At 36.7% G+C, this 14,839-nt stretch overlaps 1 protein-coding gene across 5 annotated transcripts in view; it reads left to right on the forward strand.

The window, feature by feature from the left end:
• PDE1A (phosphodiesterase 1A) overlaps positions 1–14,839 on the forward strand; it is a 201,936-nt gene that overhangs the window by 87,105 nt on the left and 99,992 nt on the right. The window contains exon 1 of one of the 5 annotated variants that reach the window (XM_063400400.1): positions 2,961–3,445. The exons of the other annotated variants lie outside the window; for them this stretch is intronic. Within the exon in view, the coding sequence (XP_063256470.1) occupies positions 3,393–3,445 (53 nt within the window). The 5' untranslated portion in view covers positions 2,961–3,392. Of the gene's footprint in view, positions 1–2,960; positions 3,446–14,839 lie in introns of those variants that run through there. 5 annotated transcript variants of the gene reach the window in all.

Consider the following 14,839-nt stretch of genomic DNA (forward strand, 5'->3'; position numbering starts at 1 on the left):
GCATTAAGTGTCCGACACATAGAGATTACTGGTTCTTGATTTTACAGTCTTAATTGCCCATAGCATTGAAATTGAAGTAGGAGAAATAATTGCATTTCTAGATTGCTGGCAAAGAGCTACAGATCAATAAGAAATATGTGGCCTTAAAACAAGCAGAATAGAATATTTTGGGTTCTACCTCATATGCAGTTTTTTGCCCTGAGACATAGTATTAAATCTCAAATTACTTAACTATTGCTATAGATATTGAAGCTTGCAAAACTCAGGTTCTGTGAGTGGTAAAGCATTACAAGGTTTTGGTCCAGAGAGTCTTTGTTCACATTAACATGTGCATGGGACATGAAATACAATACCTTGAATCATGTAGAGCAGTGGTCATTGGTTGTGATGGGCAAGCGATAATTGGAAAATAAATTGAGAAAAAATAATTTGGATGTTTTCTACTTGCGTTTCATCCAGTGTTGGAAAATTAAATAAGAGATCTCTAGAGCGTAATTTAAATAGGTTTTTATCATTGTAATTAATCCTAAAAAGATTAGCTTGAAGTAAGAAATATGATGAAGCTTATCTAAAGAGGACTTTTTTAAATGACAATAATTCTTTCAAGGAAAAGCTCACTATAATTACCCTTCCTTATAATGATTGAAATGCATCTCTTCAGTGCATTCCGTGTGACTGGTCCAGTATAGCCTACAATTTGGAGTACATATAGCCTATAGATTGGAGGAGTATTACCCAAATATGCTCCAATGCTGCAATCTGCCAAGAGTGGTGAAATTTATACATCTTATTTTTCCAGTCGGACTCAGGCTTCAGGCCTGAATCTAGTTAATCTACCACATGTTTCTCTAATGACCTCTGTCGAAGGCTTGTGTGAATGCTTATTTAACATGTAGAAATGATTCCTGAATATTATAAAGTAAGCGGGTAGTTACTGTGTTGAATGAAAAAAATGGTCAAAAATGGCTCTTTGCAAGATGAATACCAATGCAATTAAAGTGAAGTTCTGTTACCATTTCCTAGTAATAGTACTTTTTTTTTCAAGCCATGATTGAATGGAAGTACCATAAATAACAATGTTTATGATTGGAGCTGGCCCAGAAAAATTTACTTTTAAGATATTTGCTACTTCAGGACCAATAAAACTGCTAGATAAAAGGTTTGGGAGTTGAATGGAAGCATATTTGGTAGAGCTTTCATTGAGAATTTTTGTGGGGTTTTTTTATCTTGTAACTTTCTGGATTTTTACCCCGAGTTATAGAAAATCACTCTAAATAACAAAAGTATAGCAATATATACACATAATGTGAAACAAAGAAAAAGGAGGTTTCTTTGTGATTTTTAGCTTTGTGTGTTATGAGTGAGTGAGCAGATTTCAAAAAGCAGCAAATTATTTTGAAATACTGAAACTCAGAGCAAGAAAATGATATGAAGGAAGTAGTAAATCTTGGCAGACAAGAACGAATGAGATGATGACTAGATGAAGGTCTTTAAAAATATGACAACACTGAATACTGGCTACTGTTGAATAAAGATCTTCAGATCCTTCAAGGTCTTGCAGTCTGACAAAGGTAATTGTTTTCCTGGTGAAGATGTATTTCTCTCTGCTTCTCAGAGGAATAGAAATAGTGGGGGAGGTGAAACTGAACTACACAAAATAACTAGTGATGACAGTCTGATAATTTTTTGTTTAGATAGTTGCTCCATGACTGTCAAAAAATTAGTTTTATACAGTGTGGGGGTCACTTACTGGGTCCTTTCAGGCTAACCAAACTTGACACCATCACTGTGTTGTAAAAGCAATAAATTTTACCTCTAGGAAGAGACTTGTTTCAATAAAATCCACCTAACTCCTAGGTTTTCCTTTGTGAAAATACATATTAATAGAATGTATGTTATCTCTCTGTTGTATAGAGTTATTTCATGAAAATATTGTTAATTGAATCATAATTTGTGCATAAAGTAGTGGGAACTTTCAAGGTGATATACAGCCTAAGACTCATCCTGGTGTTAGCCTTAGATGCAATGCCAGTGTTATGCACTAGATTGTGCATACTGCCCCTCCTCCTCTCTCAACCACCAGTGCAGCTGCAGAGGAATCCCACCCATCCCGACCCTCCTTGCCCCGTCTCAGGAACTCCGGCTCGGACACAGGAGCGCCGTGCAAGAGGCAAGCCTCGAGGGAGCCCCGGTGCTGGGATGTGGGGAGGAACCCACCTCAGCAGGAGCTTCCCTCCCTCGGCAGGAAGGGGGCACACGCTTCCAGGGTGTGCAGCTGCACGTGTGGCGCTGCCTTGCTGCTGCTGTGCTGCTCCTCTGGCTGGGTTCCCATCCAGACTGTGCCAGCACAGGTTTGTTGTGAGCCCTCTGACGCGTGTGGGAAATTGTGTCTCACCTGCAGCCCTCATGACTTCAGCTCGCTGAGAACCACAGTCAGCCGCTGCTGCTTTATGGCTTTGTTTACAGCCTGTGCTCGCTGTGGTTGAATTCTTCCTGATTTATGTCAGCGTGATGTCAGAGCAAGATTTTCAGTTTGGATCGATGTTGAAATCTTATCTTGCAAACAGTAACAGTTTGCTACTGACACTATCTAAACTTGGTCATTTTTGTTTTCCTCGCCGATGTAGCTTTGGTTTGTTTCATGTCGTTGTGGTCCTACCAGCTGCAAACACCATATTCTGCTTCAGCCAATTCTAGGTCATTAGGTTATGTATGCTAAAAATTATGAGCAGTGCTTTGATTTGCATAGTTATATCCACACGTTATCCAGAGTGAATGAAAGCCAGATTGTAAAATAATTACAATCTCTTGAAGTAGAGCCAGCCTTACAGACCAGATCCATCCGTCTTCATTAATTTGTATATAGTTTTTTTTACCAGAACAAATTTGCTGAAGGTACTCGCATGGGAATGCTGAAACAGCTGCACAACTTTTATTTTGAAGAAAAAAAAGTTGAGCCTCGGAACAGTGTGTTTTAGAGAGAGAGAGAGAGAGAGAGAGAGTGACTCTGCATTTAAGACTTTGACCAGTGCGTGTAAGGAGTACTCTCATGGCTGGGATAATCTGACAGATTTTAACCTGGGTAGCACTTGGCAGAGCTCCCCCTTTTCTTGCACAGTTGAAAGGGATCCAGTGCAATTCTGCGCTTCGCTCAACTTGACTCCAGTTTGGCTCAGCCTGCCCGGTTTGGTAGCGCACGGCTGTGCCTGGCTTTTGTGGCCTCTATGGCCCTTTTCTGCTCCACTGTCAGAAAGAGGGAGGGAGGCTTCCCCCAGCACCAAAATACCATTCTGTGTGCTCTCTGCAGCACAGTAGCTAAGAACAAGTTTCCCAATTACTCCCTGGCTTTTTTGGGAGTTATTTGCTGGAAGAAGTCTTTTTCCCCACTTTAAATGGATGATTGTGTCACAATCAAGAAGAAGCATCTCCATAGACCAATCTTTAGGTAAGTGATGCTATTATTACTTTGAACTGAAAATGTTATGAACTTTAGTCTTATTTGTAAACTTAAAGTTTGTATGCAAACATGCAAACGTTGTTGAAGATGAAGGCTTTAATATTGTATAGCCTAGTAACAGATGATTTTGGTCCTCAGAATATATTTTTTTCCACTTATACTGAGACTTTATAAAAGTTATTTTTCTTCTCCTCTCTGTCCTCTGCATTCTCTAAAGTTTTGTGTGGGATTGTCTTTATTATGAAAGAGAGGCAGAGTAGTTTTTGAAAAATTTTTTGTGTGTTTTCTGTTTTGCTACAGCTCCAAAGCCCCTCAGTGTATTCTGGAAGTATCAAACTTTAAAAGCGGAACACGGTTCTTGGCTGGTTTTGTCTGGGTGGCAGTTTTAATACTTGAAATTATACACCTTTCAGAGTAAAGTGGCCTGCTTGCTGGGATGTGCAGAGAAGTGCTTAATGATCTGTAAGGCACTTCTGATAGTAAGGGTTCAAGTTAAAGGAGTAAGAAGTTGGAATTTTAGTGAGGTGATTCTTCAAATCATCTTTTATATATTTATTTGATCTCTGGAACATCTTTCTGATTATTTTATATTTTAAAGTCAATTGTAGAATTCCTTTACAGGTCAAGATTAGATCTAGTTTACTCATGCTTTGTACCACAGGGGACTCCTTTTTTTTCTTTTGTCAAGGCCCAGCTTCAGGCCAAATGACCTTGAGTGGGAAATAATATTTCCTCAGACTGCTATGAATAAGGATGCAGAGGCTGAAATATTAAATAAATCTGCAATAGTTCACACTTCTCTTTATGGCTGGTGACAACTTTAACAAAAACCCAACTCTTACTGGGTGACATCAGTAGGATATTGTAACCACAGTGTTAATATGACAAATAAATAGAAGATTATAGATTGTCCCAGAGCAGATATAGGATTGTTATTTATTGGATCACCACTATTAATGTCATATATGATGAGAGTGCAGTAACAGTTGGCATTGCAGCTCTGAAGTAAGTTCAGACAGGTAGTTGTGCCAGGATTATGTCCTACTAACTTTAGATGTGGAGAAATCTTTCAGTACTGTTACAGTTGCAGGGCAGAAGGAGAATCTGGACACTAAAAGGGTACTATGGAAGTGAAATAACATAACTATTAACCTTAAATTTGAATATCCTGTGTGTATTTGCTATGCAATTTCTATTGTAAATTAAACATTTTGTACTTCAATAAAGGGAAGCTAAAAAGTTCTTTCACAGAAAGCTTTTGACTGACAACTAAGAGACATTTGATATTTTCCTCAAGTGATATCTTTTTATTTAAATTAATGGTTTAACTGAATGCATTTATTCAAATATCAGTAACTATTTCTAAGGATCTGTGATAATTAGCCTATAAACTACAATTAAAAAAGATTCAAATGCACATTCTTCACAATCGTTTGGGGCCATTATAATTGTGGCTGAATAAATGCACATTTTTCTGATGTTTGGTAACGTGCTATAGAAATCTTCTGTAGCTGGTGTAGTACTGGATAGTTTGCAACAGCTTTCTTTATGGATGTTTCCCCGAATTATCTTGTGGGAGTGAACTTAAGTCAATGAAATACAAGAAGTTTCAACATTTCTTTCCAAAATCCATTCCTTCAAAGCAGTTCTTAATACAGAACGGCAACTAAATACTGTTGGCATGCTAAATCCAGAGTGAGAAAACCCCTAATATGGAAAGCCCCCAAAGAGTCCATGGCTCTGCAGTGACTCTTCTGGCAAAAGATCTCTGTAATACTACAGTAAATGCTTAAGAAATGTTTCCAAGGTCGAGACCAGCATAATATTTTAGGCAGCTCAAACAGAAAGACAATCTCCGTATGTCGTAAAGATTGTATCATGTACAGTAAATACAGATGATATCTTATATTAAAGAGCTGTTTTTTTAATGTGTGTTCGTTTTCTTTGCGACTTTGGAAAATATTTCTCTAGTGAAAAGGCGTTCTCATGCAAGATTTGTGAAGCTTTAGCCTCAGTCCTTTGAATCCTGTGGTATTTTTTTTGTCCATATAGCCAAAATGGCTTTACTGGGTACAAATCTTATATTAAGGTAACTGAATCAGCAGTCCATTCAATTTTTTCCTTGAAGAGAAAAAAAAAATTTCAAGTTTGATATATATTTATGTTTACAAATGTTTCGATGACAGCCAACCCTAATTACAGTTATTCTTAAAAAGTGTATCTTTCTTGGGAGTTATGCTAGAACTCAGTAAGTACCTGTAAGTATCTTCCAACTTAGCAAAATTGTATTTACAGTGGATCTTTACTTTCACTTGTTGCTTTTCCAGTAATGTAAAAATTAAAGTATTTATTCAAAATAATCTTTTCAATATTACCAGTACACTACATAAGAGTGGCATCAGTATTATGTGTCAAGATGGGAAACTCAATCACAACAAGATATTTCTGACTTATTTACAGATTTTTTGCGAGTTCTGAATTAATGAAGAAATAAAGATATAAAAAATAGTGGGAACTAAGTGTTTGGTACTTGCCACCCAGCAGTGCTTGGAAATAAAGAAATTAATTTAGAAATATAACTGTAAAAAAAGGCCAAGCTTATGAATTGCATTGAACTGAAAACTAAAGTACTAAAGCACATGAATTAGGATAAAAATTTTTAATTGCATCAGAAAAGACTTTCAAATACTTAGAGATTCCTGCATTCATTAATATCAAAGGAAGAATCTGCTACATGCAAAGATATATTTCAACAGAACATGTAGCTTGGATATTCACTGGCTGTTTCAATGCTAACATAAATTACTGAAGACATTCCATATTTTTATTAAGAACAGCCTCTTGAGCATATTTGCTGTGACTGGGTATGGTGAAATTAATTCAAACAATAAGCAAATCAGCTTTCTCAAAGAAAGCAATGGGGCCCTCAGAGCTCCTATATTTAAAATTGGACTGAATAAAGTAATATAAAATATGCTTTAGGGAACAAATCCTTCTCTGTCAGCTGCATAGATTAGATGACTTAATAGGTGTTCTAGTGCTCAAATTTCTATGAATTCTGTCAAAATATGAATCTACATGGTCATTAATCAAAACTTATACTGAAGCTAACATTTTTGTGCAGTCTGTTTCAGTCTTTAGGGAATGGGTTTGGTTGCATGACTTTGGACTTCCTGGTCTTGTCTGTAAATGGAAGCAAAAGGATCAGAGTGTCACAAGACAAGTTGTTCTTTGGGTGACTTTGCCTTGGTAGGGTCTACAAAAGCCTGGTAATAGTTTGAGAAACCCATGGGCTTTGAGATTTCCAGATCAATGACAGCTGGATAATAACAAAAAAATTGTCCTTGCTGTGTAATGCCTTTGATTTAACGCTCTTAGTGTGTTTAAGAAGTATTAATGCATTAGCTTCAAAATTTTGTTCTGCATATTTTCTCTTTTGTTCTGCACATTTGCTGTGGTTTTATGCAATAGTGGATCAAAGGTTTTCCCTTCAAGCCAGAGGAACATGAAAATAGGGGCTCATGGTGCTGAAAGGCAGGGAGAGAATAAGGGTGAAAGCCAGCAGCTTTCCTGCTCCTCAGGGAGCTCTGGTGTCACCTTCTCCACGTCTGCAAACGAGCAGAGCTCCTGGTACTGCTGCTCTGGTTCCAGTACCTTCATTCATTTATGTTTATGAATCTTGCATCAACTGCAATTAACTAGATTGGATCTCTCGGTAACTCTGAATTCTCCTTTGCTAAGAAATGCCCCACTCCAGTCCTTTGGTGTCTAGTCCCTCAAAATACATGCAGCTGATTCATTATTTTATTTTACACTAAGATTGGTTCTAAATATTGAATGCTGTTGCCTACTGTATTCAACTGGTAGAAACTATTCCAGCACTATTTCTACACCACCACAGAACACATAGGTAATTAGATGCTGTACAGAATATTGTTTACAGACACCCGATTTCCAGAAAATGTTTATACTGCTGTAATTTGTGAAGAACAATCCCTATCAATAACTTTTGAGCTTTAATTATAGAGTAAATAATAATAATAAAATATTCTGCAGCTTCTAGACTTTTAATGTTTTTGCCAGAGACTCTTTTCTTCCTGAAAAAATATACTAACATGTAATTTCTATCAAAAACTTATCATCAGTGTAATACCCTTACTTGGCTCCTCCTTCTTTTCTTTTTAAAAATTCTTTTCCTCTTCTGAATGCTTGAAATATTTAGGAGTTTTACCAAGTACAAGAGTATAGATACCTCTGTCTTTATACAGTGGTAACAGATTTTTTTCCCTATTTATCAGATTTATCTTACTCTCTTTATGCTCTGGAGTTGATATAGTATGCACTGAACAGGCATTTACATGGGTATAGCTGCTGTTGGCACCCTTTCAATTTGTGTCTGTAGAAAGGTACCAAATCAGAATAACAGATTAAGAAGAAGCATCTTAGTAAACCTGTGAGCAGCATAGAAAGTTGTAGACTTTGGCTGCTTAGAAGTTTATAAAAAAAGTATATTTTCTCCCTTTATTTTTAGCAGCCTTCAAGTGGCTCCAAATTATTATCTTTATAATATGTGTAGGGAATAAACATGTATAGGGAACTTTGAGGGGTTAATATCAAATTGTGCACTGCAATTACGGTGCATATAACTTATACATAATTATTCCTGGTGATAACTTAATTGTAAATTAATGTAGCATATTAATTTAATGAATGACAGTTTATTCCTGTTGTGTAGGAGGAAGGTGGGCAGGGAAGAGAAGATGCAGCTGTCCTTTACTTCGTGCTCTAAGGAAAGGCTGAAATATAAAAACACAGTGCCACAAGAAGACCCTGAAATCACAGTCTGTTTCTTGATTGTCCCTTGCCCTAGTGACAAACTTTGCTGCAGCTTTGCAAACAAAAACAGTTTATAGCCATGGCCATCCTGCTAGTGATAGTGTATTTTCTGCCTATGTGCTCCTTTCTCTTTCTTCCTGTGTAGCTTTAATGGCTACACTGATGGGTAAATGCCTCCAAATTCTACATAGCTGGGTTGATTTAAACTGTTAATATATTTTTTAAATGACAGTACCTTAGAAGAGCTGACTTACAAGTCCCAATGAGAAAGGTTGGTAAAAAAGTAATTCCATTGAGATCTGAGACTGAATGAAATTTCTTCCTCGGTGAGGAAATTTTTTTTGTGCTTTTCTCTCAAAAATCTGTTTATTCAGACCTAAAAGCCATAAAATAACTGTGTTATGCTGTGTTCTTCACTTCCTTGGGACAAGGCCCATGAGTGAAGAAGATACACTGTAAATGGATATGGTGAAAGGTACTGGCCCACTGCAGAGAGCCGCAGTGATTAATATTTTCAAGCTGGTAGGAAAAGGAGCTGTAGCAAAAGTTTAGAGCCACCCCTATTTCACAGACCTCGTAGCCTTCAGTTTGGTGGGAGAGATTTATTTTCACTCACTTGCATTATCCTGTTCTGGAAAGCCATAGGTTTAGATGACCTGGTAAGAGTTCCCAGTTCTGCTTCCCCAAAGCATCAGCTTCTGCAGTCCCACGGAGCACGTGGCACCTGCCTGGTCTCAGGTGAGCATCTTTTCCATCCATGTAGAGAGCCTGTGATGAAGACTACAGTTTGGCCAGGTGTTAGCCAAGGCACCGTGTCCTGTCGTGCATGTTTAAGTGCAAGGCAGGTTTTTAATTTGTCTCAGTTTGTTGCTGTGGTGGTGAGAAGGCTGCACAGGCCAAGCACCTCCCTGGGGTCAGAGATGAAGACACAACTCCTGCCTCTGTGTCTGGGGTGGAAATTAGTGGAGGAGGGAGGGGAGGCTGAGTTAGTGAGGCACAGCAGTGAAGGGGAAAAGTGAATTTCCTTTATATGGTTTTTAAAAAGCTCTATCTGTCAAACTAGGCTGAATATTTTCTATCACAATCCTGGATAGATCACAGGGATCTTGTCAGCATTGGTTTAAAAACCACACTAGGATGACTATCTGGGTTCCCAATTTCCCCATGGGTACATAAATCCATTCAAAGCAAAATAAATCCTGATTCACTCGTGGAGCAGAATCACGTGTGCTGGAGTTGGTCACAGTGCTGAGAGCCTCATTAAGCAGTCTTTATTAGTCTGCTAGAAAAGTAACTTCATTAAATAAGAGAATGAAAACAGGGTATGTCAGGAAATCATGACATTTCAAAGATTTCTTCTTTTTTTTTATTTTCATAGACTTAGTATTTCAGTGTATTCTCTGTTTATATTTTTCTTGCCCTTAAGGACCTATTGGAAATGTCAGTAAAGTGTTTTCCAAACCAGAAGAAAACAGTAAAGAACAATCCAAACCAATATTCTGTTTATTACTGGATATTATGTAAATGCTGACTTCTAAAATGTTTAATTTTCCATTAAAAAACTTACAATTGCAAGCATTTATTTTAATTCTTCAAAATTCCTCCTTTTATGTGCATTAAAAGGCAGCAAATAGAAAAAATGACAGAAGCAGTCTACCCACCTAACAATGGTAACTGTATGATTTATTTTTAAATGAATGTGAAGGTGAAAACAGGATTTGGTAAGACATTAAAAGGAGTTTATATTTTAATTATTTCTAAATTTTTTGGATGGTTGTGCTACCCATGAGACAATAATGACAAATGATCAAGAAAATGAACACAACCAGATTAGAGACTGAGAAATAGTTTATGAAAAGCTTTGAAACTGTTATCTCATTATAATTTTCTGAATTATCCACTCAAGAATAATTTAAAATTTGTTTTAAAAAATAGGAATTTAGATCAAATTTATAGACAACTTGCGTAGGTTGCATTGACACAAACCTGTGATCTCCTGGGTACAGCTACTAGTGTGCAAAAATGGCTTTATTAATATGTTCTCATAAAAGAACTTTGTTGGCCATTGCAACACTGCATTTAAAATGGTACCACTTGATTTAATATTCTTTTTTGGCAATCTATTTTTATTCAGAGAATGGAAACCTGAAATTTAGCAGGAAAAAGGGGAAAATAGAAAGGACTTAATGAATAATACAGGATCATTTAGAAACAAATACTTGACTAATATAAGAAGTTAAGTCATGCTAGCCTTAACTGAAATTTTAACTACTGTACATCAATTTGTACTTACACTTTAATAAAATTCTAGAGTTTCATTTATATATATTTATTACTCATTTGTATATTGTGATCTCAGTGTAAAATTTGCCTGTCCAATGTAAAACTAACCAGACAAATACAGATTTTTTTCTGGTGTCAAGCATATCTCATTTTCAGCTTCCCTGTGTGTCTCTGCAAGGCATTATGTTTTGTTGTGGAGAAGTAAAAAAATGTTTATTTTTAACAAGACCTATGCATGAAAATGTAGAAGAAGAACTATTTTCCATTGCTTCATCTTTAAACTTTGAAATTATGATTATAATACTAGGAGACATGAGTCAGGAATGTTGGATGATTGCAAAAAGAGCAAGCAAAGAAATTGAAAGTCATGCAAATATGATTTATTTGTCAAATATTTATAAAAATTATATCCACAGTAAAATGCTATAATAGGTGCATTCTGAGCATGGGTATTTATAAATCATTGTACTATGATGAAAAAGCAGGCCCTCAATTTATGAACCTTGAAAATTATGCTTTGTTACAATGAGAGTAAATCCAACATTGTCTATGACTATATTTTGTACTATGTTATAATTTAGTAGGCTCAGTCCAGATGGAAACCCTTTTCTACTAAGGCCTGTACTGATTGGAGACTGTTAGAACACTTTGATAATAGATTCCAAGGAAAAAACATTAGTAATTTAAGCAGAGGGGATTGATGGCTGTGGATGGACATTGAGTGAGGCAAGGAGAGGGAAAGCCAGGCACGTGGCTGGTGCTGAAGGTGAAGATGCTTTCGTAGTTCCAGTGAAAGAGTCAAGCCTTGCTGGCTTCAAAGGGCCATCATCACTGCATGCTGGTAGTGGCAGGGGAAGAGTGGGCCTTGGGAATATCTGGAGAAATATCTGGTGATTGTAAGTGGGAAAGGACATGGGAAAGGGGACAAGTCAGAAGATAAGGCATGGCATAAACAAGTTAAGTCTGGGAAATCTCATTTCCTTCCCTCCACACATCTTGCAACAGAGTCAGGGTTTTGTCAGTGCTGGCATGCCTTGGGAACCACTGAGGTGCCCCACAAGCCTGCACCAATGCAGGGCGTGTGATGACTGCAGGGTGACGTCTGTGAGTGTCAAACCAGATTTGGAGTGCTGCCGTTTCCACTCCAAGGTCTCTTCCTGCTGCTTCAAATTTCTGTACTTCATCTATATATTTTCTTTTTCAAGTCAGAAATCTCTTTATAATTCATAATGTTTAGGGCAACTGACATTTATTTTTCTCTTCAATGTAAGGAGTTTTGTGAAACACCCTTTCACAGAGATTTGTGTATCCCATCTTGAAATGCTGTTTATACTGATACTTCTGTTTTAACAGATGTTATCTGCCCTTTCACTCTAGATGGACTTCGTATACACTCCCAGAACTGCAGGTGAAAAGTCAGAATTTTAAATAGAGGATGTCAGCATCAGAATTGAACTTGATGATGATGATTGTGGTGAATACGTGAATATGAAAACCAATGCAAAAATCAGTGGCTTTAGTGGCAAAGTAACACTGAGAAGGTGTAAAGGAGTTTTTGGAACTGAGAAAACGAGAATGGTGAGAAACTTTATAGAAAGAACGTGAAGCTAAAAAACAGAGGTGAGAAAAAAAAAGGAAAAGAGAAAATAAAATTAAAGGAAAATTAAAAGAAGAAGAGAATGAGTAACAGAATGTAATGAGTAATGTGGAAATGTAAAGATAAGCAGGTGGTGAGCTGACAAAGAAATTAATGAGAATGTGGTCATTTTCAGTTTTACATTCTTACTCATCCCTTAATACACTAAAACATAAATTGTGGTAATTACTCCATGTTATCTGTAGGTAGGCTACAGAAAGTGACACTGTTGAAATATGTCGAATATTTAATGTTGGCCTGATGGTCTGTTTGGGACGCTGCTGGTGTGCTGTTTTGTGCTATTCCCAAAAAAATTTTTCTAGAGTTAATGATGAATTCAAGAGGCATTACAAGAAGAGTTGCTGAGTCATTTTTCTATTGGCATGAGTGAGCTTTGTAATATCTCTTGTTGTCAGAAATGTCTGATTTTTAAGGTACTTAAAGGGATCTGAAAAATCTATTCATTAAGTGGATTCTGTTGGGGTTGTGGGTTTTTTTCAGATGGCAAAAATTAGGTAAAGCAATTTCCTGATCACCAGAAATGGATGGCTGGATGGCTTTCATCCAGACCTTCATCTAGTATTTGAAACATTGCCCACCACAGAAATTAAGCTTGGATCTGAAATTAAGTGGCACTTAGGGACGCAGTGTAGTGGGACTTGGCAGTGTTATGTTTACAATTAGAGTCAATGATCTTAAAGGTCTTTTCTAACCTAAATGATTATTTTATTCTGTGGTTCTGTCCTCGAGTAGTGACATTTTGCTTGCTGGAGCTCAGAAGTTTTCAGCCCATGTTCAGACCTTAAAGAATGATCCTCTTGCCATGTTATGGTGATTGTTAGGGAATTTGTGTTTGTACTTTTTGAGAAAATGAGTTTGATTTCCTGGTGGCATCAACTGAGAGACTGCTGAGCTAATCTTTCTTAAATTATTAATCCCCTAACTTTAGAAAAATTACCTTTCACCACTAAGGCAGGTCCTGTTAACATCTCATTTGTAAACTAGATGTGTTTTCTTGTGCCTTTGCATAACATAGACTGGAACTTTTGTTTTATGTAAAACAGGTAAAATACATTGGTGTAAAACTAATGTATTACAGTTACCTTTTCTGTTGATAATGGACAATTACAAGAAATTTTTAAAATGTTGTTGTGAACCAAATTAATGGCTTCCTTAATGCTGGAGAAAGGATTTCAGTGCTATAACATGCTTCATAAAAATTAAAATGAAATTACTATTTTACCTCAGTAACTGGGGTATTGTTTCCAAATAATTAACAGTATTTTGGTGTTGTTTTGCTCAAAAACAAATTACTGAGTTCCCATAAAAATGCATATAGATTTTAAACTACTTTCAACAAGACTGATCTAGCCAGAATGATTGCCCCTTCAGGGCCTAAATTAAAATGTACTGTTGTGTTTCCAGGTCTCTCTTTTTGCATTCCATCCTCCTGGAATGTGAAAAACAGCTTTAATGATTCTATTACCTGCTGTAAAACCAGACTACAGAAAGGTTTCCTTAGGAATCTTGAAGGCTGTGTCTTGGCACAAGCTAAACTCTATTCTGCTACTGATGGCTTCTACCTCCTGACTCAGCTTCTCTGCATATTCTCTCACTATCTGTGCACTACAGTGAGACAGACTTAAAAACATCCCTGGTTTGAAATGTTTGTTTCCTCAGTGTATGAAGGAATTATTAACAACCTCTCTGCTTTCAGACATCTCTTTGCTCGAGAAAATGAATCCAGTTCTTCAGTACTCTGCACTGGGGACAGGGCAGCCCTGGGTAGGGGCAGGCTGGGAAGTGAGAGGCTGGAGAGCAGCACTGTGGAAAGGGACCCAAGAGAATGGCCTCAAGTTGTGTCAGGGGAGGTTTAGGTTGGGTATTAGGAAAAAGGTTCTTCACCCAGAGAGTGGTTGGGCAAACAAATTATCTAGGGCATAGATGTTGGGAAAATGGTGTATGTATTATTGTATACACAACTCTTTCTTAAATCACCTTGCTAAGACTTTTGTTTTTGTGTTAGCATCAATTCTTACTCATGTTGTCATTCTCAATATACTTTCCACATTGTTTTCTGTATTGTTTTTACCTAATCCATTGCCTCCATCTTCTTTCTAAAACATTTTTCAATTATCTACATTAAATTTTATGTTGTGTGATGAAGAGCATTACTCCAAATGAAACATTTACCTAACCTCCTACATACCTGTAACTTTATTCATTCTGATGACTTTCATAATCTTTTACCATTGAGCTTTATTTCTGTATTTAAGAGAATATGCAATGGATCTGAGCTGGGATTTATCATACCCAGCTTCTCCTTAGGCAGTGAACCATTGCTAATTATTTATTCAACCAGAGACATATCCTTATTTTAGGTAATTTCATCAAGTTGTATTTCCTTTCTTACTTTATGAAAGTGTCTCATTAGGACAGCAGGAAAGACTTTATTGAAGTCAATATATTACATAGCCACTTACACATTACACATTAGACCAGTTAGTTTAGCAAAGAAGAAAATAGAAGCATTTGGACATGATTTGCATTGGGCAAATTCATTTTGGCTCTATTTTATTGTTTTAAACATGTATGCTCTCATAAACGGATTTATTAGGTATTTTTTC

This window comes from Prinia subflava, chromosome 6 (assembly GCF_021018805.1).
Source record: "Prinia subflava isolate CZ2003 ecotype Zambia chromosome 6, Cam_Psub_1.2, whole genome shotgun sequence".
NCBI classification, from domain to species: Eukaryota; Metazoa; Chordata; class Aves; order Passeriformes; family Cisticolidae; genus Prinia; species Prinia subflava.